The 27,896-nt window shown below is 45.2% G+C and overlaps 2 protein-coding genes across 28 annotated transcripts in view; one reads left to right on the top strand and one right to left on the bottom strand.

The window, feature by feature from the left end:
* Positions 1 to 2: 2 nt before the first annotated feature.
* On the top strand, positions 3 to 26,173 carry Pigb (phosphatidylinositol glycan anchor biosynthesis, class B). Of its 2 annotated transcripts, none has more exon segments than NM_001108166.3 (12): positions 3 to 241; positions 926 to 1,061; positions 2,768 to 2,885; positions 4,903 to 5,007; positions 7,191 to 7,321; positions 9,458 to 9,598; positions 16,817 to 16,868; positions 17,564 to 17,775; positions 18,543 to 18,607; positions 21,675 to 21,888; positions 21,977 to 22,157; positions 23,229 to 23,832. In NM_001108166.3, coding segments are annotated over 12 exon segments (1,629 nt in total). In that variant the 5' UTR covers positions 3 to 111; the 3' UTR covers positions 23,373 to 23,832.
* Positions 23,186 to 27,896, bottom strand: part of Ccpg1 (cell cycle progression 1) — a 32,411-nt gene continuing 27,700 nt past the window's right edge. For 8 of the 26 annotated variants that reach the window (XM_087562825.1, XM_087562827.1, XM_087562830.1 and 5 more), the window contains 2 exons: positions 26,288 to 27,690; positions 23,540 to 24,227 (listed from right to left, as the gene is read on the bottom strand). In XM_087562825.1, the coding sequence (XP_087418951.1) occupies positions 24,038 to 24,227; positions 26,288 to 27,690 (1,593 nt within the window). In that variant the 3' untranslated portion in view covers positions 23,540 to 24,037. 26 annotated transcript variants of the gene reach the window in all.

The raw sequence follows: 27,896 nt of genomic DNA, 5'->3' as shown, positions 1-27,896 counted from the left end.
GTGCCGGAGCAGCGAAGCGACGGCGGCTCGCGGGGCCCAATCTTAGTGGCATGTGTCCACCTACAAGAAAGTGAGGGGCGGGCACCGTGGGCTGCAGGTAGCCAGGGGAGGATGGAGCCCGAGACCCGCGATCACAGCACGGCCTTCCGCAATCTCCACAGCAGCTCTGGAGAGATGAAGCTGCGGAAGAGGAAGTCCACGCAGTATGTGATCGCTCAGGAGAAGCGCTCTCGGCGCCGTGGTGAGTGCGGAGCTCACCGCAGAGCACAAGGCACCTGGCACCTGGGACTACACAGAATGGTGGAAAAGAGCTCAGGCTCGCTGGACAGTATCATCGCTGTGTTGTGCAAACTGTGCTTGGACTTGCCTCAATCCTCCTGCCGCACCTAGCATACATAGATTTTAACATAAACCCTCCCCCCCCATTACTGTTGGCAACTAAAGAAGAAAATACTCTGCATTCAGCATCCAAGCTGCCTGTACACTGGGAAAAGCAAACTTTGGAGAGCGTTGATCATCAGTAACAGCATTTTTGTGTTGGGCAAAGCAGTTTCTGAGCCTTAGTCTCCTCACATGTAAAACAGAGGTTCAGACAAAGCAGTGGTTAACAGATTGTGTGTGTGTGTGTGTGTGTGTGTGTGTGTGTGTGTGTGTGTGTGTGTGTGTATTTGTATCTATTTTCACGGTGGTGGGAAGTGTTAGTGCTAGGGACTACACTCAAGAGCCTCAAGCAGGCTAGGCAAAGAGTCCCACCCCTGAGCTAACTCTGAAGCTGGCTCAGTAATCAATTAGCAAGATGACCTTTGTGGACCTCTTTGGAAGGTCTTAACAGCGCTGGAGTCAGAGCCAGGGCATCACATGTATGGAATTGTAGGGGAAGCAGTCTCACTTTATGCCACACTTACTGCTTTGATTTGCTTTTCAGATCTTCTTGGAGAAAACACTTACCTGGTCTTGTTTACCATTGCTCTGCGAATATTTAACTGCTTCTTAGTCCAGACAAGTTTTGTTCCTGATGAATACTGGCAGTCTCTGGAAGTTGCACACCACATGGTTTTCGGATATCCTTTATGGTTTCTTTCCACCCTGAGTGTGTATTCATCCTAGGAGCTCAGTTCATGATTATGTGTTTTCAATATTTCTTTGAAAGAGTTTCAGCTCAACCAAGTATGCTGTTGTTGTGTACTGATATTTATTGTATGTCTTCCTTTGACACAGACTTGACAAAGCAAAGACACACACACACACACACACACACACACACACACACACACAAGAAAACATAGGTAGGCATGGTGTCATACACCTTTAATCTTAGCAGACAGGCAGATCTCTGAGTTCAAGGCCAGCATAGTCTACAGAGTGAGTTCTAGGACAGCCAGGGCTACACATAGAAACTTGTCTCAAAAACCAACAAACAAAACACCAACAAAAACAATACAACAACAACAAAAACCCCAAAACTTGACACTGCCTTTAGTGTATATACCTACAATGACTTATTTTTTTTAATATTAACGTTTTCTTTTTTTTTTTAAGATTTATTTATTATATATAAGTACACTGTAGCTGTCTTCAGATACACCAGATCTCTTTACAGATGGTTGTGAGCCACCATGTGGTTGCTGGGAATTGAACTCATGACCTCTGGAAGAGCAGTCGGGTGCTCTTAACCGCTGAGCCATCTCTCCAGCCCCCTACAATGACTTATAGTCAAATGATATAGATAAAGTAAAAAACTCAATCCTTCCCAACATTTGGGAGGCTGAAGCAGCAGGATTGTAAGTTCAAGGATAGCTTAGCCTAGTCTGTTTCAAAACAAAGCCAGGTCCCTGGGATGGCTCAGCTAGTAAAAGCATGTGAACTTGGCTACCTTAGTCCTGTCCCTAAGACTCACATAAGAGTGGATAGAGGGGCTGGGAAGATTTCTCAGTGACTAGAGCTGCTCTTAACCACTGAGGACCAGGCTCTTCCAGAGGACCAAAGTTCAATTCCCAGCACCCACATTGAGGCTTATAACCATCCTGCTTCTAGGGCATTTGATGCCCTCTTGTGGCCTCCATGTGCATCAGCATACGCATGTTGTGCAGAACATACATGTGCACACACATACACATAAAATTTTTTAAATGAAAAGAGAGCCAATTCTATAGAGTGGCCCTCTGACATTTACCCTTGTATCAACATATGTATCATGCACAGCCACACCCATATACACTGTTTTACGTATATTACAGTTATGTAGCTATATTATATAGTTATATATTAAATGAGAAACACATTTCTACTAACTTGAGGAAATAAAGACTTCAGTTAGCCAAACAGGCAATAAAAAGCTCTGTCTTGGCACTGCAGAGATAGCTCAGTGGTTAAGAGCACTGACTGCTTTATCCCAAGGACTGGGGTTCGATTCTCAGCAACCACATGATAGCTCACAACATGTAACTCCAAGATCTGACTTCACATAAGCATACATGCAGATAAAACACTAATGCACATAAAATAAAAATAAATTATAACAAAATCTGGGTGATGGTAGCACACACCTTTAATCCCAGCACTCGAGGGGCTAAGACAGGTGGATCTCTGAGTTTGAGGCCAGACTGATCTAAAAAGCAAGTTACAGGATAGTCACAGCTACATGGATGAACCCTGTCTCAATAAACAAAGAAACTTCATTGTCAAGGAATAAAGTATTGTTTTATATATTGAAGTCTAAATAAATTTGCTACAATACTATTTGACATTTAATCCTTAATATTAATAATTATGGCTATTTGACCTGGGAATGGACAGAGAGACTGAGAGGTTACACTTATCCCCTAATCTTTGCAAGCATTTACAAGATTCTGCATCTTCTGGGGAAAGACAGTGTTCAATTACTGGTAAGTTTAAATTAAAATGACCAAAATTGTTGTTAAATCCAGATTTATTCCTTTTTCCGAAGTTACTTGGTAATAACTGAATGACTTCCTTAGTACCACAAAACTTGTTTTTAAAAGTCTATTGTTGCTAAAGTCCAGCCTTATCTGGAAAGCCCAACGTTCCAAAGACACTGTGATGTAGAATTCCTCAATATATTAAAAAAAAAAAGTAAAGTAAATTTTTAAATAAAAAGGGGGGGCTGGAAAGATGGCCCAAGGTTAAGAGCCTTTGCTCCACAATTATGAAGACCAGAGTTAGGTCCCAGAACCCATGAATCAAGCTGGCTTTATCCCTGCAATCACCTTTGACCCTAGCTCTCAGGAGGTAGAGACAAGATTATCCCTGGTTGTGCTACACCCTGCAAAAACTCAGTCCCCCAGACAGGTCAGTCCCCTGCCTCAAAGGGAACAAATGACAGGGAAAGACAGAAGCACCCTCTGACATCCTCGTGCACACCGACATAAGCACACAAAAGTTAAAGTGTATGAGAAAGTCTATCAGAACTCAGTTTAAAGACAGCACAATAACTATTTTACATAGAGTTTGTTCCTTAGATTTGGTGAGGAACTGTGACAAAAAAAAACTGAATGGCATGTGTCATCACTGTGCAGTAAGACTTAGTTTCTGGATTACGGATTACCAGCGGCAATTCAGGCGAGGCTGTGCACAGGACCTGAGAATGGTCTTTCAAGTCTCACTGTCTTGTTTTAGGATCCTCTGGGAGAGGGACAGGAGGGAACCAAACCCAAGTTCCTGGAGTTGCCAACTGGTTCCAGTGAGGCACACCCAGCCCTCGAGGTCTGTTAGGCTGTCATCCCCAGGAAGCTGGACTGTTACTTTTCAGTCAGAGAAAACCCAGTATTCCAAAGCCAGTCTGATTCTGAGGCACTGCATGGAGCCTAGAAAAGCGAGGCTTGGGATCAGGTTCTTTCTACACAGGGTCATGACTTCTCTTTTGGGTGTCTAAGGCCATCTTGAAAAAACAACAGTTTTCATACATATGTGCCACACATGCACACACAGACATGTTGGTGCTGGTGGCCAGAGGAAAGGTTCCATGTGAGCTGCCTAACCTGGGTGCTGAGGACTTTATAAACCTGGGACCTCTGGAAGAGCAGCAAGCACTCTTAACCACAGTCCTCTCTCCAGCCCTGGATTCTTACATTTTTGTTGTTAAGAGCACATGCTATGGAATCTAGCATCGGTCTGAATCCAGGCATTAATGTTAACAAGCTCTGTAGCCTTGGGAACATCACCTAACCTCTCTGTGCCTTGATCTCTTCATGTATTAAACAATGCCTGTAAGGAGTGAGCTGATACAGATAGTACCTGCTATGACACCCAGCATATAGTACTGTAAATGCTTCACTTAAAAAGAAAAGCTATTGTATGCTCACGAAAATAAATATGCTTCTGAAACATAGGTTCAACCCCTACTATTATAAAGGGTGAGGCTGGAGAGATAGTACAGTGGTTAAGAGCTCTGCTCTTCCAGAGGTCCTGAGTTCAAATCCCAGCAACCACATGGTTGTAATGAGGTCAGATGCCCTTTTCTGGTGTGTCAGAAGACTACTACAGTATAATTATATGCAATAAATAAATCTTAAAAAAAAAAAAAGACACGTGCTACCACTGCCCAGCTTCAGAATTTTTTTAAAAAAGTGAATAATTAGTGTTGTAAGATATTCATAAATATAAAAGTGGGTAAATGGGGTCTGGTGCTTCACACCTGTAAACCCCAACACTTGGTGCTGAGGCAGGAAAAACAAAGACAAAGCCACCAGGTAGGCTACAGAGCAAAGCCTTCCCAAAAGACAGCTGGGAGGGAGGGAGGGCAGGACAGCAAGCTAAGCACACAGCAATGGATGGAGATGGAAAGGTGGTTTTCTTTACTGGTTAGGTTTTTTATCTTCATGGCAATTCAGTATGAACCAGGAAGATGTGCTTGACAACCCATTTTCTTTTTAACCAATGAAGATCTGGATTCCCAGACTTGGCCAAGCTCTTCTGTCTGCTGTAGCAGACCTAAGGCTTTACTCCCTCACGAAGCAGCTGGAAAACCAGGAAGTGGCACGATGGGTGGTAAGTCCAAACACTTCAGACACAGTGTGATATAGAGCATGAGTGGGGTAAATGCTTCCTAAACAGCCGATCCACAGAACTTCCTGGAAAGTCTTCCTTAATTAGAAATATTAAAGTCTGAATGATGTATGCCATCTCCTCTGAGCCTCAAGTGGGACAGGCTGAATCCCAGGAGCCAGCTATGGAAGACCTTGGGCCTCTAAACTGACAGGGTCCTCATCTCTTTCCTTAGTCATTGGGCACTCTGGAAGCCCCCCCCCCAAACCCCCTCCCCCCAGGCACTCTACCACTGAGCTAAATCCCCAACCCCTGGAAGCTGCTTTTACAGCCTGCCCACCCACCCACCCTCACCCGTCCTGAGGCTCTCCTGAAAAATCCCTTTGCACTGAAGCACAGCACTAGATGGAGTGCTGGGAGGAACTGGGCATGTGCCATAGAGCATCACCTGGAAAAGCACCTCAACAGAGGCTTAGTTCTTGTTGTTGTTGGGGGTTTGTTTAGGTTTTTTGTTGTTTTTCTGTTTTTTGAGACAGTGTCTCTCTACATAAGCTCTAACTGTCCTGGAACTCACTATAAAGACCAGGCAGGCCTCAAACTCCCAAGAGATCCATTTGCCTCTGTCTCCTGAGCGCTGGGGTTAAAGGTGTGCCCCACTGGCTTATTCCAAGTCAAGCAACACCCCAGTGGCTGACTGGATTGCACTGAACCACTGTTTCTTTACCTGACTGCGTCCACACAAACCATTTACAAATGTACTGATTTTATCGTTCCTATCAGGAAATACATTCTAAATTCCAAACTTCTCATTCACCAACACATTTCTGGAATATGGAGAAAGGGCCTATTCGTGCAGACATGTATTCATTTACTTTTTTTTTTTTTTTTACCCAGAGCTGGGGACTGAACCCAGGGCCTTGCGCTTGCTAGGCAAGCTCTCTACCACTGAACTAAATCCCCGGCCCCTATCATTTACGTTTTAAGATGTGTTTTATCTTCTGTATTTTGAGTCTGTATGTGGTGCCAGTGGAGGCCAGCGTGGGATCCTGCAGCTGAAGTTACAGGTGTCCATGAGCCCCCTCCTGGGTGCTGGGACCCGAACTCCCATCCTCACACAGAGCAGTAAGTGCTCTTAGCACATCAGTGTTTTGCTTTTTACATTGTAAAAAGAAAATTAGTTTAGCTAGTTGATTCAGATACACAGTCAGCTCCATAGCGACTGTTTTGTTTTGTTTTTATGTTTTATATACATTGCCAAAGGTGCACATGAAATGGTAGCAAATATCCCAGACCACTTTTGAGATCTTCCCTCCGAGTTCTCCTTAAGGAAAAAAATCTTTTCTGTCATGTGTATCGGAACCTTTTAAAAAGGCCTTGTAGGAGAACAGGAAGCCACCTGCTGTTTTAACAAGGAGATCCTTCAAGATGTGGCTTTGTAGACATCTGATACTTTTGTTCTTCAGGAAAAATGATTATTAGTTCGTTTCCAACCTGAAACCAAAGGCCTACTGACACATCATGTCTTCTCTTAATTTTTCACCAAAATATATGGGAGCCAGGGCAAAGGCTATAACGTGTGTGAAGCCTTGCCAAAAAAAAAAAAAAAAAAAGGAAAAAGGAAAAAGAAATAATGTAATGGAATAATGGGAAACAGACACTGACTAGCTCAAGACTAGCAACGTCCAGGTCATTCATATATATATATATATATATATATATATATATATATATATATAGAGAGAGAGAGAGAGAGAGAGAGAGAGAGAGATGCTCCTGAAAGCACTACCGACTTTATATACATATATGACGACGATGACAAGGAGAAAGAAGAAGTAGGGCAGCATTTCCAAAACAAGGTCAGTAGATGCTCAGGATAGCTGATTCCAGGCCACTGTAAGGTATGAGGTGGGCACTGCCTGCATGATCTAGTCAGAACTTTCAATGTTCTATAAACTCCACTCTTACTGTCCATGTTTCGGGTATTTCATTAGCAAGAAGTAAGAGTCAGTCAAGTGCAAGCCATCAAAAAGCCCTGAGAGCACTACCGGCTTAGCATAACAAATACAAACCTGGCACTGGCTCAAGGGTGGCACGGGCTAAGAACAGTGTTTGGCCATGGCTACAGCATCTGGGCTGGTCGAACACTTAGCCTCCCGCTGCAGCCATACTGACTGCCGACTTGTTAGTTTTTCTGCCAGCTGTGTTCCTGGTTCACGTGGTACTGCTGTACCCGAACCCTCACAAACACCATGGAGACTGCCCTCACTGCCGTTGCCCTTTTCTACTATCCTCTGGAAGGCTCGAGGTCCAAGAACAGGTAAGACAGCCATTACTGTTAATAAATGAGGACAAAAGTCTAAGAAGTGCTTTGGAAAACCCTAAGTGTCAATGTGTCACGTCCAGTAAACATGGGACTTAGAAGAAACAAAGGTCTTTCAATAAGTATAACAGGAAACCAGAAACAGTCACCCTGCGTGGTGAATCTAATAAAAGGGATGGTTACAAAGTGTAGAAATGCTTAAGAAATCCTGTAGTACTTACTGAAGTAGCAGTCTCTTAACAGTGGGCTCCAAAGACTAGAAGAAAGTACCCGAATCCTTGTAAAGCTCTCCTTGAAGGTCCCCTGGGAGACTGGCCTGGCTATCCTTTAGCAGTGGCAAGGAGTTGGCCAGGAGAATAAATAATCCTCACTCATACTGTGACTGCCTTCTGGTTCCCTAAAGCAATCAGAAGCAAGGAAGGCTTAAGAGAGTTCCTGCAGGTCTGCTAACCAGCATGGGTGAACAGGTTGAGCAGATTAGTTTTGTCTTTTTTTTTCTTAAGATTTATTTTATTTATGAGTACACTGTAGCTATCTTCAGACACACCAGGCATCGGACCCCATTGCATACAGATGGTTGCGAGCCACCCTGTGGTTGCTGGGAATTGAACTCAGGACCTCTGGAAGAGCAGTCAGTGCTCTTAACCGCTGAGCCATCTCTCCAGCCCGGTTAAGCAGATCAGAATGGCAATAAAGCAAAACCTAGACCAAGCATCAAGGAGGACTGAGCAGAAGCATGGAGAGGAGAGAGCTGCGGGTGTTGGGGAGCAAGTGAGTGGAGAGAGGTGGGAGCAAGGGTGAGGCTGGGACGGGACCAGGCCCTTCTCCACACAGAAAATCATGAGAGTCAAATGGGATTTCAGAACAATGTACTGGAAGCTGGGTATGCTGGCTCAACCTTTAGTCCCAGCACTCAGGAGGCACATATCTCCGAGTTTGAGCCTCGTCTAAGAGGTAGTTCCAGGACAGTCAGGGGCACATAGAGAGCCTGCCTCAAAAACAGAAAAAGGATTGTGCTGGATGGGAGAAAGAGAGGCTTGCGAAGCGCACCAACAAGCCAGAGTACACTCCCTCTTCCTGAACAAAAATCTTTAGATAAAATAATTTTCCTGTTTTGTTTTGTAAGACGGCCTCACGGTGTAGTCCTGGTTGTTCTTTCTGGTTCTGGAACCAAGCTGGCTGCAAACTTACAGAGAAGAAGCCTGTGTCTGCCTCCCCAGTGCTGTGGTTAAAGGACTAACATTATTTCTGCATTAGACTTGGGTTCCTATGATGGGGGATACGCAAGGGGGAAAGTAAAGAGACAGGAAATGGGCTTCTCAGTGTGCTCTCCTGAGCCTGGGAGAGAATTAGAATACTTCAGTCATGTAAGATAATTAGGGGATGTAGACTCCAAGGCAGTTTGGGGAACAGGCTGTTTTATTGTGCTTTGTAGCCTAGGGTCTCTAACTCCTTTATCACCATGAGACCTAGCCAGGCCTTGGGCACTTGTGGTCTCACCACCCATTGCTCAACTTTCTCTGCATGTAACATTCAGTTTGAGAAACTCTGGGTAGGTCTGTTAAAAAGTCATGACCCCATGTGGGCACAGTAGCCGCATACTTTTGTAATGCCAACACGGGAAGCAGAGACAGGAGGATCAGAAGTTGAAATCCAGCCTCTTCTCTATAGCAACTTTGAAGTCAGCCCGGGCTATGTGACAGACAGCTCGGGCATGGCTATAATCCCAGCGCTTGGGAGACCCACTAAACTGCTGAACCTCACCTTGAACTCATGATCCACCTGCCTCAGTCTCTGGACCCTCACACGTGTTTACACACAACCTTATGTGTGCATGTGTGTATGCATGTGCATCTTTCAAATAAGTATAATTTACTTAATTTTGAAAAAAAAAAGTAATACCTTCCTCGTGAGTGGTGCAGGACCCAGGGCCCTGCATACTCTTCTGTCAGGCTACCTCTCCACTTCACAAGGTCACATCACTGCATAAATAATGCCATTCCCCCCCCCTTTTTTTTTATGCCATTCCCTTAAACATCTGCACTGTCTTCTTATTGTCTCACAGTGAAAATAGCCGGCTGACTTCAATCTCAGTCTCCCAGTGTCCCTGTAACAAGCTTTCCTTGCTCCTAGTGTCAAGTACTCCCTCCTGGTGGCACTTACTTGTGTGGTCCGCCCCACAGCACTTATCCCGTGGGTGCCGTTACTCTTCAGACATCTCTACCAAGAACAGAGAAAGCTCCACCTGACGCTGCATCATTTTTTACCCGTAGGGTAAGTCTGGCTGTGGTGCCATCTACAACATCTTATTAAGACTGTAAGGAGGATACTTTATCTCTCCTCTAATTACTGTATAAAATGTCTCAGGAAAGTTCCAACTTAGTGTTTTCTATTCTTTCCACATTAGTGTGTGCATGCTGAAAGGCGTATGTAGAGGTCAGAGCACAATGTCTGTGGAGGGGGTTCTCTCTGCAGTAGTTCCAGGAATTGAACTCAGGTCACCAGGCTTTTGCTGCAAGCACCTCTACCCACTGAGCCATTTCATTGACCCAGTCAGTATTCTATTTTAGATGTCTAGATTCGTGACACTGATTAACTGTATTATACTTCAGTGAAACAAAAATGTCTATTTCTTAGAATTTCCATACTTTATTTCCTAAAATTTTCTATTGTATTTGTATAGGACCTAGAATAGTTCTGCTCGTATGACCTCATGATCGTTTTAGACTTAAGTGATGCGACTGTTATTGTATAGGAAATAAAAACATGGAGAAATTTAAAATTAGCAAAGCCAGTGAGCTGGTGACATAAAACAGGAACCGTTAAACAGGATGTGAGTACCCAGCTATGAAGCCCAGCACAGCATCTCGAAGAAAATTCAAACTATCTCCTGAGCCTATGCTCGGCAGTGCATAGGTTTGCCATTTCCCTCAGCTTTCTGAGTAACCAGGATCTCAGACTCCTGTGTGAGGCCCGGCCTCTAGGGGAGTGCCAGAGATTGAGCCAGCTCCCTGTATTCTGGCCTTTAAAGGAACGCAAAAGACTAAAGATCTTCAGGGGAAAGGATTAGGACATACAGTGACTAAAGTGACAGAAATATCGCAAAGACAAACAGACCAGTGGAAAATCATGTTGCTTTTTCTTATTTACTTGTTCATTCATTTGTTTTTGAGACGGGGTCTTGTGGGTCCGAGTTCCTCCCTGCAGTTGGGCTTGGAGGCTGGGGAGGCGAAGCCAGGGAGTTTGACTGTACTTACCCCAAGCTGCTACTGGGTGTGTTCCGGGCTTTAGGGAAGCTCTCTTGGGGTGGGAAATGCAGTCTGAGATGTGGGAAAACCTGAAGCTTGTATTCCCTGACTTTGGTGGGCCTCCAGTCGCTGCTGGAGGACTGCACATTAGGGAAGCTCTCTTGGGGTGGGAAATGCAGTCTGAGATGTGGGAAAACCTGAAGCTTGTATTCCCTGACTTTGGTGGGCCTCCAGTCGCTGCTGGAGGACTGCACAGAGAAGTCGGGAACAAAAGTATGGGGGAGAAGGGGTCCCCAGGCCTGTGATGGAAGAGGCCCTCGAGCTGAGGAGGCCAGGGCCCCAGGGCTGGGGGCAAGAGAGCACCAGCTTAGCTCAGTTGTCATTGTCCTTAGCTTGGTGGTGGTTGAGGCTGGGAGTGCAGAGAGGCCTTCTACGGAAGGGAGGCTTAGGTAGGAGAAGGCCCTCTCCATGCTCCCAAGGACAGTGATAGAGACAGTCCTCAGTTCCAAACTGGTTTTTTTTTTTGTTCATCGTGGAAAATGGATGCCTGCCTACTTCGAAGGGTGGACCCGAGCTTAAATACCCTTTGCAGAGAGGAATGTCTGGGAAGGGGAGCTTATTGGCTAAACCCTCAGGGCCTCTAGGTGCCTCATTAGCATGAAGAACTCTGTTCTTGGCCTACATGACCACAGGTCGTGTTTCCTTCTGTGGTAAGTGTTCCAGGCCAGGAATCTGGCAGGGAGCAGGGAGGCGCCTACCATCCCAGGTGTTTACCACGGAGTTTCCAGAGTCTCAGACCTGCTCTACCTTACCAAGCTTTCCTGGCATGGTTGACTGTCCCACAGCCCCTCCTTTTCGTTTTAATAAAGGTGTCATTGGAGTGGCTGTCTAGTGTTATTTGTAGTGAAATTTACATGGGCGGAAGCATCAAAATAAAACACAACCTAAGCCCGAGGGGTAGTGAGGGGTGGGGGCTAGGGAGACAAGGGATTTTTTAACCAATTAATTGTTCAGTAGATTGTACAGTTTGTGAGGGTGTTAACATCAGTTTTAAGCATTTGCTTAATCTATATAGACATCATTTTCCCCTACTTTCATGTAAATTCCTCCAAGTTCCGTAGCCATTTGACCTTGGCAGGGAGTTCGTCTGTCACTGGACGGTCTTGGGAGTCTTCTGCCAGTTGAGGTGTCTGGATGGCTTCACTGCCCCAGGCAGGTCCAAGGAGAAGGCTGGGCAGCGCTGTCTTTTTTTTTTTTTTTTGGTGGGGGTGGGGGTGGGGAGGGATAAACCAGTAGAGAAGCAGAGCCCCAGTAGAGGGATGCCTGTGCCTGCGTAGGGTGGGTAATGTGTGTTAAGCCTGTAGTACTTTGCATGGGAGTTCATTGTGATCTGTTGTTATGGTCCTAGAAAGAGCAAGGGTGTTTGAGGCTTTTAGTCCTGGAAGGCATCCTTTAAGTTGAGAGTTACCTGTGTTGTATTAGGGAAGAGTTGAGGATTTATCTGCTTTGGATGGCTGAGGAGGAAAATAACACGTTAATTATGTATCTGGGATAGGCAGTAACAGCTTGTCTGCAAAAGGAAATTGGTTCTTAATTTAGGATTGAATAATAGTTATCAGCATAGTTGGTTTGACCTGTGAGAGTAGATTAAATATGATTTTTGAAACTTAAAAGAAATTTTAAACAAATTGAAAAAAATTCGGACAATTTTAGGACAAAAATTAGGACAATACTAGGGAAGAAAATAAAAGTTTAAAGAAGCATGAAAAATTTGGGTTAAAAGTCATGATGAACATTGTTTTAGGTGTTCCTGTTAGACTGAAAATTTTTGGGATAAGGGTTTCAGGTGTGTTTTTCTGAATTCTCAGCAAGATCTTATCGTCTTTGGGGGCAGGTAGGGTGGGACCTTTCTCCTAGGTGGAGAGGGAGGGGTCTGCTGTCACTCCTATAGGCAGAACCAGAGTGAGTGAGACAGCACCCATAGCTGTGCTCTGTCTCTTCTAGCCGCACCGTCAACGGCCCAGGGCCCAGGGCTCCTCATGGACGCCAGTTGCTGGTCTGTGCACCAGACGCTATCTGCTAACCACAGAGGTCTATGGCGAGCCCCTGAGGGAGCATTCAAGCCAAGGGGAAAGGGTGCAAGGGCCTAGAAGGCAAGCAGGTCTGTTTTTAGGTCTGCACCATGGAGCGGTGGGCAGCTGGGCTGTTGCTGGGACCGCCGCTGGAATCGAGGCCTGGGTTCAGGCTGGCAGGCGGGGGAAGGTAGAGAGCTCTAGGCATGTGCTGCGGTCTGGAACTGGAGAGAGGAGGCTCATCACTGCTGTAGCAGGACGAGTTTAGTCCAAAATTAGATTTGGAGAGTGTAACTAAGAATCAAAGGGGTGGGTAACCAGGAGCAGAGGCAAAGGATTAAGGTGATGAGAGCAAGGGGAGTGGGTATCGGGAGAGAGGGAGAAAGGCGTCAGGGAGAGACAGAGAGAAAAGCCTGAGTCTTCTGAGCAAGTGTCAGTGGTCTGTTTAATCTGCAGTTCGGATGTGGGACTGAGTAGGTCGCTAACTCGGTATGCTTCACCAGGGCAAGCTAACCACAGAGGTCTATGCGCGAGCCCCTGAGGGAGCATTCAAGCCAAGGCGAAAGGGTGCAAGCAGGGAGGGAAAGTGCAACTGCAGCCACTCTGGTGTTGCTACTGACCCTGTTGCCAATATTGCTTCCAGATGTTGAGCTATCTGCATTGAGCCGAGCTAGCAGACGGTTGGCCAGCAAGGGAGGTGCAGGGGACTTTCTGGCAGCAGAAGCTTTGAGAAGGCGTTCTTATGTTCTTCTCACCTTTACTCCTTCTGGATAGGATCTTTCTATACAGTTTTGGGGCGGGTTGGGGTCTGACAGCAGGCGCTTCCTATTGGCTTGGTCTGAGGTGTTCTGGATGCCTCATCTGCATGTGGAGGGGCTCAGGGGTTGCTGACCCTACATGACTGATGGTCTCAACTCTCTAAGGTGGGGGGTGGGTGCTGTGGCTACCTGACAGGGGCCTGGTATCTGGAGCAGGTGAAACTCCTACTGTCCCTTTGGGCCCTGGGGCTTCCACTCCACCTCAATCTTACCAGGCTTCTTCTCCCAGTCCACTGCCCTGCCCCACAAGTCTCATTGCGCAGACCTGCCTCTATTTTCTGAATGCTGGCAGTAAACCTGTGTCCCACAAGTCCCAGCCTGTTTTGTCTTGTTTTTGAGACAACTTTACCACAAAGCTTTGGCTGGCCTTGAACTCAGACCCCTCCCTCCATCTCCCAAGTTCTAGAATGGCCTTGAACCAGCATGCTGAACTATCTTAGAAAAAAAATGCTGAGAGGGCTGGAGAGGCGGCTCAGCGGTTAAAAGTACTGATTGCTCTTCCAGAGGTCCTAAGATCAATTCCTAGTAACTACATGGTGGCTCACAACCATCTATAATGGGGTCCGATGCTTTCGTCTGGTGTATCTGGAGACAGCAACAGTGTAGTCACATACAATAAATAAATAAATCTTTAAAAAAGAAAAAAAGTTGAACCTACTTCCCACCATAAGTTAGAAGAAAATCTCCAAGAAAAACATAGATCTCACTGTAAATGTAAAACACCAGCATCTCTGCCAGGCTGACAGCGACTTCCATGACCAGAGCTTCCCCAGGCAGAACAGAAAACTTTTGAAAATACATTTGAGTGGTTAAGGACCTTTGTGCTGGAGATATGGCTCAATGACAGACTACTTACACACTGACCCCAGCACTGCACAAAACAAAAGTTAAGGACGTTTTGCCTTTCACTGTGAAGAGAGTGGAAGGGCAAGCTATGGACCAAATCTTCAACGTATTGATCAATCAAACCTCATGTCCAGAGAGGACACAAAACAGAAAACTGTAAGAATAGGGTGACTTGAAACAAACCATGAAAAACCCTACCAGCTACTTCAAGTAATATCCAGTTTGGGAGCTGGACTCACAGTGGTTTTTTTTTTTTTTTTTTTTGGTTCTTTTTTTCGGAGCTGGGGACCGAACCCAGGGCCTTGCGCTTCCTAGGTAAGCGCTCTACCACTGAGCTAAATCCCCAGCCCCCACAGTGGTTTTTAAAAAACAAAAACAGGCAGTTGTTGCTCCTGCAAAGGATCCAGGGTTAGTTCTTGGCACCCACACAGAATTCCGACTGTCCAGAACTTCAGTCCCAGGGGATCCAACACCTTCTTCTGTTGGGGTTGGTTGGTTTTTTGAGACAGGGTTTCTCCCACAGCCCTGGCTATTATGGAATCAACACCCTTTTAAACCTCTGAGGGCACCAATCACTTGTGTGGTGCAGATACATACACACAAAACACTAATACACCTATATAAACCTAAAAAAAACCCCAAAAAACAGATTGCCACTATATCTAAAGGTGTTCATCGTACAGGATGTGGCATATGCCTTTAACCACAGTACCAGGAGGCAGAGGCAGGTGGATCTCTGTGAGTTGCAGGCCAACCAGGGTCACATAGTAAGACTCAGTCCCAAAGCAAACCAGAAATATGCTCAGCTGCGCTCAGTGACTCTCTGCTTGTTTATCACACACAAGACCTTGGGCTCAGTACATTTCAAGAGACAAACCAAGGCCAGGCATGGTGGTACATGCCTTTAATCCCAGTACTCGAGGCAGAGGTGAGGTCCAGGCCCGCCTGGTCTACAAAGTGAGTCCAGGCCAGCCAGAGCTATTACACAAAGAAATCCTGTCTCTAAAAACAAAAGATAAAAATAAAAAAGAGAAAGAACAGTAAATCACATAAAATACCCCTTATAATAAAAATGAAATGAAGTTAGATAATTAGCAAACAAAAAAAGGTCAATATATAAAAGCGAAAAGACATATTCATGGCCTACAAATCCAAGAAGAAATCGTAAGGCAGAAGAAATGAGACACTATCACTCAAGAGGCTGAGGCCGGAGGGAAACGTCCAAGGCCAACAACAGCAAAACCCCAGAGCCCATTCTGCCGCCCTACACCTTCTTCTCCGTGCCGCCTGCATAGTTCAGGCTGTTGTTCTGATTTTTACCAAGTGTTTTTACTCTTTGTAGTTACTCTAACTCATTTCCTTACCTAATCAAATCATAGCCATCCTCTAAGCCTGCAGATTTCTGATGATCACCATTTTGGAAAACGAAATTGGTTGCTTATCCTAGTGATATGTCTACTTAACACAAGTGCATACTATGAACACTTACATTTGTATGATTTGGTCCAGCATGGTGGCCAACACTTTTAATCCCAGCAGCACTCAGGAGGCAGAGGCAGGTGGATCTGAGTCTGAGGCCAGCTGCTCTACAGAGTGAGTTCTGGTACAGCCAGGGCTGCCCACATAGAGACCTTATCTCAAAGACAAAAACAAAACAAAATTATACAGTTGTGGCTCCTTGTTACCTCTCTGTTGCTGTGATCAAACACTAACCAAAACCAACTTGGGGAGGAAAGGGCTGATTACAGCTTACAAATTGCATCCATTACCCAGGGAGGCCAAGGCAGGAACCTGGAGAGATAGACTGAAGAAAGGAAACTTCTAAGGAATGCTGCTTCCTGCCTGGCTTCCTCTGGCCTGCTCAGCTGCCTTTCTTTCACAGCCTGGCCTATGGGCCCAATGATGGTTCCGCCCACAGTGGGCTGGGCACTACTTCATCAGCTAATAGCTAAGAAAATGCCACACAGATGTGCCATAGACAACCGTGGAGACAATTCCTCAACTGAGGTTCTCTCGGGTGTGAAAAGTTGACAACTCATGGAAACTGACACTGTCTGCTGCCAGTGTTCTAAAAAACTAAAAACGGAGTATCCTAAAACAGAATAAAAGCGGTGTGACAATTCACCCACATTAGACATGAACTGCAGCACACACAGGAAGCCAGCCCAATCCTAGAAGCATGATGCCAATGAAACTTCCAGCAGCCCTGAGAGAAGGGCAGCTTATCTCTTGTAATATACTTGGAGCACAGGCCCCTAGCCAACTACAGTCAGGACTTTTTAAGCCCCGAGAACTGCGAAACAGTATCTATATTTCTATGTTGACAGATTATCCGAGAATAGAAACAATAGTGGGTTTTGTTGTTTGCTTAAGTGCGTCTTCTCATCTGGTTTACCCAGAGCTGCTGAGCTGGTCAAGCGTTTTTACAGCGGCACTGGTACAACGGCAGTGGCCTGGAGTTAGCTCAGCAGGTTCAAATATGAGTCATTGTTCCACTTTGTTTTTCAGATTCATTACCTTCAGTTTGTCTCTGATAATTGATCGTATCTTTTTTGGCCAAGTAAGTAAAATTAGATTAAGCTAAATTAGGCTATTTTAACCATTAACTACTGCTCTGCATCCTCAAGCCAGACTTTCAGCGTTTTTGTATTGAATCTGGCTGTGGTGGCCCATGCTCCTCCGTGTAGTGGCCACAACTGTAACCCCCACACCGAGGAGGAGCCCCTAATTGCTGGAGTCCCAGCATCCACATTGGAACTGCTCACAACCGCCTAAAACTGCAGGATCCCTTCTCAGCTCAAAGAGCAATTAGGCATGAGGGCACGTGTTCAAGTGCATGCACACACCCAATTAAAGAAAAATCAGTTTAAAAAATTCTTTTCTAATTGGATGTAAAACAAAAATATGTGTGATTATTCATAATTTTTGAGATTTACCTTAAATCTTAAAAACTTAGCAGTTTACAAATTAACACTATCAAATACTTAGAAAAACAAGTTACTAACCAGGGCGGTGGTGGCCCACACCTTTAATCCCAGCATTTGGGAAACAGTGGGAGGGGAAACGAAAGAAAGGGGGGTGGTGAGAAAAGACAAACAAGTTATTAAAGGAACTCATGCCATTATGCAGACTTACTAAAGACTACCTGAGTTTTTGGATTAAATTCTTATTTAATGTTATAATTCTGTCAAATACTATAAAGCCCTAATCAGTTTTTGATACTAACTTAATTTTTTTCTCTTTCACTTATGCCAGTGGACGCTGGTCCAGTTTAACTTTTTGAAATTTAACGTGCTGCAGAACTTGGGGACATTTTATGGCTCTCACCCATGGCACTGGTACTTCAGTCAAGGGTTTCCAGTTGTCCTGGGGACCCACTTACCCTTCTTCATTCACGGTTGCTTCCTGGCCCCTAGGAGGCTCAACATACTGCTGCTGGCCGTGCTGTGGACACTGCTAGTGTACAGGTAAGACTTTGTTCAGTCGGGCGAATGTTTAAATGTTACTAAGAGATTCTGAAACTACTGAGAAGTTCTCTCTTAGGATCTAGCAGTAGAAATTATGTCAGATGAAAGCACTTATGTGCTGCTCAGGATTGAGTCCTATTCTTACATCCGTCTGACTGTGAAATAAAAATGAGGGGGTTGGGGATTTAGCTTATCGGTAGAGCGCTTGCCTAGCAAGCGCAAGGCCCTGGGTTCGGTCCCCAGCTCTGAAAAAAAAAATTTAAATTAAAGAAAAATGAGGAACTGGTGAGATGGCTCAGCAGGCAGAGGCACCTCCCACCATACCTGAGGACAAGCAGTGTCACCAGGATCCACATGGTAGGAGACTACTGACACCCACAAGTCCTGGTCCTCTGATCTCCACGTGTGCACAATGGTGTGTGCACCCCACCCACAACACACATGCAAACATTTTAAAACATTTTAAAGAAATGTATTCTTATTCCAGATTTAAGTCATATTACTTAATTGAATAGGTAATATAATTTTTTTCTAAGTGTATTCTGTACATTATAATTCCCCTCTGACATTATTATTTAACACATAATCACATTCTATTTAAAAAGGAGTCTGATTCCTGAGTCTGATACATGGTATAATGCCATGTAACAAATAAAAAAGAATTCAGTGACAAATACTTGAAAAATGAACAGATTGTATAGTTTAAATACATTAATTTCTCATACTAATGTAAAATTAATGTTTTGTCTTAATATCTTTTATTATAGCATGTTGGGCCACAAAGAATTCAGATTTATCTATCCAGTTTTACCATTTTGCATGGTGTTCTGTGGTAAGTATTTTTGGTTAATAAAGAGTAGCTAAGTGAAGCCAGACTTGACAGCACTGCTGTAATCCCAGCCCAGGGGAGGAAAAGGCAGGAGGATCAACCACAAGTCGGGGTGGACTGGGCTTCAACAGCAAGATCCTGTCTCAAAACAGCAATAAAACATTAAGAGTCTGTCGATGCCTAAGGAGCTATTTACTTCGAACTAGGCTCAATGAAAACTTCCCTAAACTATTACTGCAGTATTTTCTTTTTTGTAATCTAATGACCTATGGGTTTCTGTTGTCTGGTTATAGAGACAGAGCTGACTTAGAGCTCTCTCTGAGGCCAGACCTGAACTCAAGGGCCAGCCATCCTCTTGCCTCAACCCAAGTGCTTGGATCACAGATGTGAGCCACTCTGCCTAGCCCCTAAATGACATTTTTCTGTATTATAGAAGATAAAAGAATGATCCACTGGACAGTCTACTCTTTTGCCAGGGTAGGAGGTAAGACAGAGTCTGGCTGGCCTGAAACACCCATGCAGCATTCTCACTATGTCAGAGGCTGGACTTGAACTCCAGACTACCCTGCCTAAGCTTATCCAGCAGTGTGATAGGATGACAGGCTTGCTGTACTATGCAGCTCTCCTTAGAATTATTGAGTCTTTCCCAAACTCTTCAAATCTAAGCCTTATTCCATTCTTGTGACCTATTTTAACCTGTTTCATGTAATGCCACTGCCAGCCACGGCTGTGTAGTAGTGACTTTTAATGCCACTAATTCTCATGAGCCACATCTTAGCCATGCTCACTCACAGTGACTGGGCGGAGCACTGGCAGGGCTGTGTGGGCCAGGCTAGCTGTATGTCGAAGTACATCCACTCCGGAGCCTTCTCACTGCCCATGGGTCAGATGGGGCTTCTTACGCAGTACTTTCAGGATTCCGAGAGAAGAGTGGGAGGGTAGGAGGCCTGGGCCTGAAATATACAGGGTCTTTCACCAGTCTTTGGGTCACGGCAAATCAAAAGCCAGGCCAGATTCAAGAGGTGATTAAAACCCAAGGTTTTTCAGTCTCTAGACTCTAGCCAGATGCCCTCAATGTCCTCTAAGTCTAAGTCTGGATAACAGCATCTAAGTTCCTCATAGTGTGCTCTGTACCTTGGTTTCTGACCTAATAGCCAATGCTGAGGTGCTGATGTACTGCCAACCAGTATTCCACATCACTGGTTTATTCCCAGCCAGCAGAGACCTTGCATCCCACTGAAGAGTGCTGGTTCTGAGTTCCGATCCGCCTGTCAACATTACTTATGCACTGCTTCAACACAGATTCTGTGTTCTAAGGCCAGGGAAAGTGGTGCCTGTCTGCACTCCAGCAGCCGAGGCCAGAGGACTGCTGGTTAAGGACAGCCTGGGTTACATGAGTGGCAAGATCCTGTGACAAGGAAAAAATTGCAAACTCCAAAACAACACATCAGCAGGTGTGGTGTAATCCTTGCGCTTGGGAGGTAGATAGAGACTGAAGAAACCAGAATTCCAGACCATCTTAGTGAGACCTGGGAGGATGAATTCTAGGGATCCAACTCAGGCTTGTGTGGCAAGACCTTTCCCCACTTGCTGGCACCCCTCCCAGTCCTCTTCCCTGGAAGCCACTGCTTCAACCAGAAGATCTTGCTAAGTTGCCCAGGCTAGCCTCAAACTTTCGCCCCTCTTGCCTCCACCTCCCTACTAGGTGGGATTACTGGGATCACAGACTAGATATTCTCCAGTTAATTTCAGTGTCTGATGTTCACAATTCCGCCACAAGATCTTTCTTGAAAGATTCAGTATTGAGGTTGTGGTCAGTGAAAATACAGCCTATTTCCTTAAGACAACTGCAATCTAAACTTGCTGGTACCTCTGCCTGTGCAGAGGGTAAGATATAGGTCAGCCTTGCCCTTTGTCCTCCTCTACTGGTTCTCCAGCTAAAGAAACTACCCCTTTCCTTTTCTCATGTAAACACCATAACTGACTTAACAGCCTTCCTTCCCAGCAATGTTTAAAAATGTAGAGATTAAGTGACCGAACATACTAGAGAAGGTAATCGGGGGGGGGGGGGGGTCCTTGACCTTTGCTTTTTTTTCTTTCCCCCAAGTCAGGGCTTCTCTGTATAACCCTACCGTCCTGAACTCACCAGGCTGCCCTTGAACTCAGAACTCCACCTGCCTCTGATGTGTCACCAGAGACCTTGGGTTTGTGTTCTGTTTTTAGAAGTCCTTGCCACGTGCAGCACAGGAGATGGAATTACTAAGTGAAAGCTCAGGGCTTCCCACCCTCTCCACAGTGTGAGCCACCTTGGTAAATCACTGCTGGAGAAGACTGGTTGTTCTAACTACTCGACAGAACCTAAAGCCCATGCCAGTAAGGTGACCAGTGCATTTATCAGCACATAACTGTAAGCCCAGTACTTGAGAGGCTGGAGTTTGAAGCCAGCTTGGGCTACACAGTAAAACCCCATTCCAAATCCCACAAAACCCACAGGCATACTAAGAGCTAGTTCACATAGAATGGTTTGTATTCTGTGAGATGGAAGCCAAGGCAGCACCCTGGCACTTGGCACAGCCCTTCTTAGGACCAGACAACAGGAGCAAAGCGGGCACTTGAAATGATGCTTATAAGAACTCCATCTCCACATTACATGCAAATAAAAATGCCTACTGGGTGGTGGCATCTAACCGGGTAGGACTGAACAAGCAGTATTGCTCCCTGTTAAGAAAATCATGAATCTTAGTCCGGGCTAGCTGTTTCACTATGTCCTTCCAACTGTCCTGGAATCATTCAAATTTCAGAAATCCCGTTGGAAATCTTAGGATGTCAGGTCCCTCGGAGACTTAGACTACAAGTTAAGAATGAACTGCTATTGTCCACACCGTGCCTTTGACTAGAAGGCTAGACCCTGCCTGAGTGCAGTGTGGTGAGTGGTCAGGAGTTGACTCGCTTACTGCCTGTTTGACACACAGTCCCACTGCTTCTGTCTGCCTGGGGAATTATACAAATGCACTTGCTGATAGCAGGAAGCGAGCGCCTGTGCCTCACTGACCCATCCTTCTCCATGCAGGCTACTCGCTAGCCCACCTGAAGGCATGGAGGAAGGCAGCTCTGAGCTTCCTGCTCTTGTCAAATGTGCTGCTGGCACTCTACACTGGCCTAGTTCATCAGAGAGGCACGCTGGACGTCATGAGTCACATTCAGAAAGTCTGCCCCAGAGGCCCTGACCCAGCTCCGGCCTCAGTATTCATCATGATGCCCTGCCACTCCACGCCTTACTACAGGTGAGGAAGGCAGTTCTGCCTGGGGTCAAGGTCAGCCTGAAAGGACAGAAACTTGGGGTGTTTAACTCTTTTGACCTTTTTTCCACAGCCATGTTCACTGCCCACTGTCCATGCGGTTTCTCCAGTGTCCCCCAGACTTGACTGGAAAAACTCAGTATCTTGATGAAGCAGATACGTTCTACTTAAACCCCTTAGGCTGGTTACAACAAGAGTTTCACAGCAATGTGTCACTCCCCACTCACTTGGTCACCTTCAATGTTCTGGAGAAGGTATGTCAACTTGAAATAGTCAGCTCAGTGTTTTCATTAAGAGTCTGCTTCACTGACCCCTCTCATCCCCTGTATGAGTTAGTTCTCTAATGGCAGAAGTGGCATGTGGCAGAGGAGGCACGGTGCTGGGTGGGGACAGCTCCCCAGTTGCAGCTGGACGTGAGCCCGCCTGGCCTGTGGAACAGCATGTAATAAAGGGGAACGCCCTGGTTCAGGCTGCTCTCTTCTTCTCTTTATGCACACTGGACCACGGGCCACAGGAACGTGCCATCCACGTTCAGGGAAGGTCTTCCCTCAAGTCTTAAAAACTTACAAACTTAGGAAACGTGCTTCATTGCTCCCTGTCCTGTTTCCTCATGTGTATGTGTAGCCAAGTTTCTTACATACATGTGGAAAGGCCAGAGGTTCAAGTCGACCAATGTGGCTTCCTGTCTCTTTCCACCTCATTCTCTGAGCCTGATCTCTCACTAAACATAACAACTATGGCTGGCCACAGCCCCCCAAATCCGATCTCTGTCACACTCCAATGACCCACTATTAGCGACAGGTATGTGCCACCATGTCTGGGTTTACTTTTTGAGACAGGGTCTCACAATGTAGCCCTGGCTGTTCTGGAACTCACAGACTCCATCTGCCTCTGCCTCCCAAGTGCTAGGTAGGACTTAAGGCATCTGAACTCAGAGCCTCGTGCTTGGTCAGGAACCAGGTGACCAAATGAGCCATCTCTTCTGCCCACCCTAAGGCTGGCCTCAAACTCATAGCGATGTGCCTGCTTCTGCCTCTTGAGTGCTGGGATGAAAGGAATATGACAACTGCCTGGCCTAATAGTTTCTTAATCCAGTAAAGTTGACAAAACGTAATGATTCCAACCCCCATCCTCCATAATTGATCTCTTTTCCCGAGTACAATCACCCTGTTCTGTAACTCGCTAGTAGGATTATCTGCCGCAGTTGCTGCTTTCACCAGAAATTTTGCTTTGAGAAGGAAAAAGTCACAAAAGAAAAACTGTAATTGGCAACTCTAGAATTCCTTGAAATCGCACTTGGCAAACATGCCTTTATTTACTTGCAGGAGATCCATGCCTTCCTCACCTCAGGGAACTATGAGAGGACTGCTACTTTCTTCCACACTCATTGGCCAGAGCGTCGAACTGGCAGTCACATACATGTCTACGAGCGGAGGTTAACCAGCAGAGTCAGCACAGGAGGGAACTGAACTGTGAGGACTTCTGCAGAGACGTTGGCATAACTGAGAGAAACTGCAGGTGACTCGTGACATGAGGGGAAGCCACTGGGGACAGATGTACCATACACTCCATACACTGTCCTGAGGCATTCTCAGGGAACATTTAATTCGGCGCCAGACTTGAGAGAGACCTTTAGTTTTCCTCATGGTGCAGTTTATTGTTTCTTCCATAGTATTCAGGTGTGCAAGAGTTCACAAGACAAGCCAGCAAGCTCTTCACAAGCCAACAGGCTCTTGAACCCACAGAAGAGACAAAAGCATGAGAGTAGAAAACGTTAGAGCGGAGTCCCACCTCAGCTTAAGCCCTGCTGCACACCCACACACGGCACTGACTGCCCTGTGTGAGCCAAGCTTGCTCTAAGCTCAGCTACTCAAACCCAGCCTTGTTTCATGCACACAATGTCTCATGCCTGGCTTCCTGAAAACTACTGGTTTGTTTGTTTTTTTTTTCCCAGAGCAAAAAAAAAAAAAAAGTGTTTGTTTTTAATAAACCTAAGCTACAGGAAAATGCAAGTTAGTAAGCTTTGCTTTTGCATAATATAAAGACAGTCACGGGGAGTTCATCCTAATTTCAACATCAAAAGAAGTAGAAAGCATCCACATCTCTTAACTTCCTAACTTAACTTAATCACGAATCAGTACTTAGGGTCAAAAGGTAACTGGCCCAGTTCTATCTCGAGATTTGCCGTGTGTCTTCCATTAGCGCGACCGTATTTATACCATTTACCTTCCCTTTTACAAGGCTGTGGATGAAGGTGCTTCTGCTCTTGTTTTCGGTGCCTGGAGTTTTCAATATTTACCATACGTTGCTTTTTATCAGGTCGACTGAAAGTAGTAAACAAATTTTTTATCTATGTTAGAGTTCAGTTGTCTAAAAGTAAAAATAACAATGTTTTTCTCCATTAACCTATCTGAACACTGCAGAGATAAAATGTAAAATAAAATCCTATTATAATACCAGGGGAGAGGGATATTACTTCAACACTGAAGAAAAAAGGATAGGCGTCAATACGCCTGCACTGGCTGGAAGGGGGGACCTAGCAGGGGATGAGGAACAGGAATGTAACAATAAAATAATGAGGTGTTTCCATTATCACTCCAGTAAGAACAACCAGTCTCGTCTCCATTGGCTTTATCCCTCAGCTGAGATGAATACACATCTTGCAACACAGTCTCCAACTCTCCCCCTCCTCCGTCAAGTGCAGCGAGCAGGCACTGCTCTCTTCACACTCTGCCAGCAGGCTTCTCCACTGCTTTACATGAAGACCTGTGTGCCAGCACCCTGCAGTCCTCAGCTCTAAGCACCTGTCTTGACATCTCTGGGCTCTTGTCACTCTGCACTCGTCTTGATTAGCCTTTTCTATAACCAGCACAGATGTTGGTGTCCCCTACCCTAGACCTTCCAGTGGGGACTGACTTACTACCAACCCATCCTCTCCCAAGAATGTCAACAGATATCTCCAAAATCAATTTGCTTCCGGTTCCTCTTGCTTAGGACTTCCTTCTGGTATTCTGAGTAATATCAATAGCCAACTGTGAAGTCATTTCAGATACACCCACAACACTTACTTTCTACTTTCCTTACACAAGATATAACTGTCTCACTTTGTGAGTTGTTTAAAATGTATCTTGTCTGCTCCTCACCACCTTCGATGACTTCATTCAGATTCCCATCAGCTTCTCATGTGCAGACCAGCACAGTTGGCTGCATACCTTGCCAATTGACCCTCCCACCCAGTAACAAGATCCTCCAGAAATTCTCCCTCTCACAAGAAAGATAACTCAGGACAAAAATGGAGACCTTCCTGGTTCACCCCAGCTCACCTGTTTCTGCAAAGTAGTAGGTCTTCATTTCTCCATGCCTTTGCAAATGACCTTCTATTCCAGGAAGGACCCTCCTCTAACCAAGTACTAACCCTCACTTCTCTTCCAAAAGCTAGTTTCAAAGCACGCTTCAATGCAAGGTTACTTCAACCATGAAGATTTTCCAACCATCTCTAGGCTACCTGCGGCCACTACACCTTCATGCCTCTCCCTGCACATCTAGCCCTTGAACAGCAAGGAGTTGTTTACGTTTCCGCAAAGCAGCCTCCAACACTGCTCATTAAAGCACCAGAGATCTGCTTCAAGAACTGAAGACATCAGAAACCAGTCTCATTATTTTATAGGCACATTGCATTTATTATGAAGACGGAACTTGACTCTCAGAGTAACAGACATTTACAGTTACAGAAGGAAAGGCTGAAGGACAACGACACAGTCTTGAAGAACATTGTGGGGCTGTGTGGCTCTGAGCACCCAGCACCCTTCTCAGGAGTAAGGCTGCACTGAGTGCTCCTGAACTCAACGAAACTGACAGTGACTGCAGGTAGGCAGCTCCACATGACCTGGGCTTTACGTTAAAGTCTTTGTTTCTAGCTTCCTAAGTCAAAGATTAAAAGTAAATAATTTCACCTAATTATATAAACTATACTGAAAGAAGCTAGATTGGCTCAATTAAGTTTATATACCCTTAGGGGTTGGGGATTTAGCTCAGTGGTAGAGCGCTTGCCTAGGAAGCGCAAGGCCCTGGGTTCGGTCCCCAGCTCCGAAAAAAAAGAACCAAAAAAAAAAAAAAAGTTTATATACCCTTTAATTTTTAATCATTTGTTCAAGTCTAAGTGATTGACATGGATTTTTTTTCAGTTTGCAATAGTTATAATTTTAAAACTCTGTCTTTCAATTTATTCTGAATTTCATTGTCAATAAAGCTTGTCTCTTATAAACAGTAACCTTCCAAGAAGCTCAAAGTATTAAAAAATAAAATAAAATGCTATTATGCATTTTATCATTAACTGTATCATTGTTAGAAGCTATTATAATAACATGGTTTTATGTAAACCGACCTGGGTCCGAATGGAAGGGCGAAAACGTGCCCAAAGTGTCTATATATACATCCGTCCAACTTCTCCAAATTGTCATCCTCTACTTGATACTCCTTTATGCTCTTAAGGTAACCTTTCACATCATCAACAAAGTCGGCGAAGGGCTTCTGGTCATGTCTAAAGACACCGTTCAGGAAAAACGGACTGATGAACTGATCCAGTTCTTTCCAGTGGTGAAAAGTATCCAGTTCATTCAGTAAATACCAGTGAATCAGCTGTTTAAAGTCATTCATCCTAACAGGACCCGCTTGATTAACAGGGCTAATGGATTCCTGTCCAGCACATTCAAACATACCTGAACAAACCTTTCTGGTGGAATGGGTGCCTCTGCAGTCAAACTTGGCCTTGTATGTATATGAATTTGTAGTTTGTCTAATTTCTTCAGAATGACTGGGCTTTTCTCTCCCTCTGTCCCTCTGTGCGGAAGGGCCTCTGCAATTCTGGTTTTGGTCTGGTGCCTCCCGCTCTGAGTATGAAGAATAACTGTAAGCTGTTCTTGGCTTCTCAGTTGCTTCTTCTTTTGAAGCCCTGAATCTCTTACTTCCCTTTTCATCAAAGATATTCTTGGTAGTATCTTTGAAATGTCGAAAAGTAGATTTGACTGAATCTGAGAACTTTTTCAGATTTTCCTTCACAGCTTCTTTTGCCTGCTTGATTTTTTCTTTATGATGTCTTACAAACTCCTTGGTAGAATTCTTCATAGCATCAAATGTTTCCTTAACTGTCCCCAGAAATGTCTCCTTGGACTTGCTCTTCACCCTGTGGCTTCCTTTGCTTCCTCTCTTCCTCCCGTCCGCCTCCTGCTTTCCATGTTGATCCTTTGCCTCAACATACAGTCTCTCCCACAAATCAGAGCGCTGCTGCTCAAAGCTGAGCTTCTGCTCCAGCTCAGCAAGCCTCTGCTGTAAGAGCACAATTTCCTTCTCTCCCCTTTGCACACTAGGAGAATCTGCATGGCCCTGTGCCTGGCGAGGGGCTAACTGCTCCAGTTCTGCCCGCAGAGCCATTGCTGTGAGCCGTTCTCTCTCCAGGTCCCTTTTCAGCACCCTTGCTTCCTCCAAGAGAGTCACCCTTTCATTAAGGAAGCTATTTGTTTTCTGTTTTTCCACTTCTAAGTACCGCTTAAGAACCTGGTTCTCTCTAACTAACTGAGTACTTGTGCCTTTATCTTCCAACAATCTAATCTGCTCCTTTAGTTGCCGTAACTCTTCCTGTAATGAAGACAGGGTTTTCTCTTCCTTCTCCAGAGATAGTCTTAAATACTTATTTTCTGCAGCAAGGTTGTTGTTCTGAGTTTCAAAGGTAACCTTTTCTGATTCGGTAGTGGTCCAACACCTCTCAAGGTTTTCTTTCGATGACTGGGTCTTTTTTTTGAAAGAGAAAAGAAATATTAAGTGCTTGGAAAGTTCAATCTGATTCTTTATCATGTAACAACCCTACCCTTTAGTGCTCCTCTCTCTCTCTCGCTGTCTCTCTCTCTCTCTCTCTCTCTCTCTCTCTCTCTCTCTCTCTGTGTGTGTGTGTGTGTGTGTGTGTGTGTGTGTGTGTGTGTGTGTATGTATATGGCCAT

This window comes from Rattus norvegicus, chromosome 8, assembly GCF_021556685.1.
Source record: "Rattus norvegicus strain SHRSP/BbbUtx chromosome 8, alternate assembly SHRSP_T2T, whole genome shotgun sequence".
Classification (NCBI taxonomy): Eukaryota; Metazoa; Chordata; class Mammalia; order Rodentia; family Muridae; genus Rattus; species Rattus norvegicus.
The sequence above is the reverse complement of the archived record's forward strand: the minus strand, read 5'-3'. Positions and strand labels throughout refer to the sequence as shown.

Bases quoted from the DNA above. Each gene is read 5' to 3' on its own strand.
- Pigb (XM_087562207.1), top strand. From the start codon at position 112: ATGGAGCCCGAGACCCGCGATCACAGCACGGCCTTCCGCAATCTCCAC. The intron at 18,608-21,674 runs GTAAGTATTTTT...TTCTCCATGCAG, and splicing joins ATTTTGCATGGTGTTCTGTG to GCTACTCGCTAGCCCACCTG. The intron at 21,889-21,976 runs GTGAGGAAGGCA...TTTTTTCCACAG, and splicing joins CACTCCACGCCTTACTACAG to CCATGTTCACTGCCCACTGT.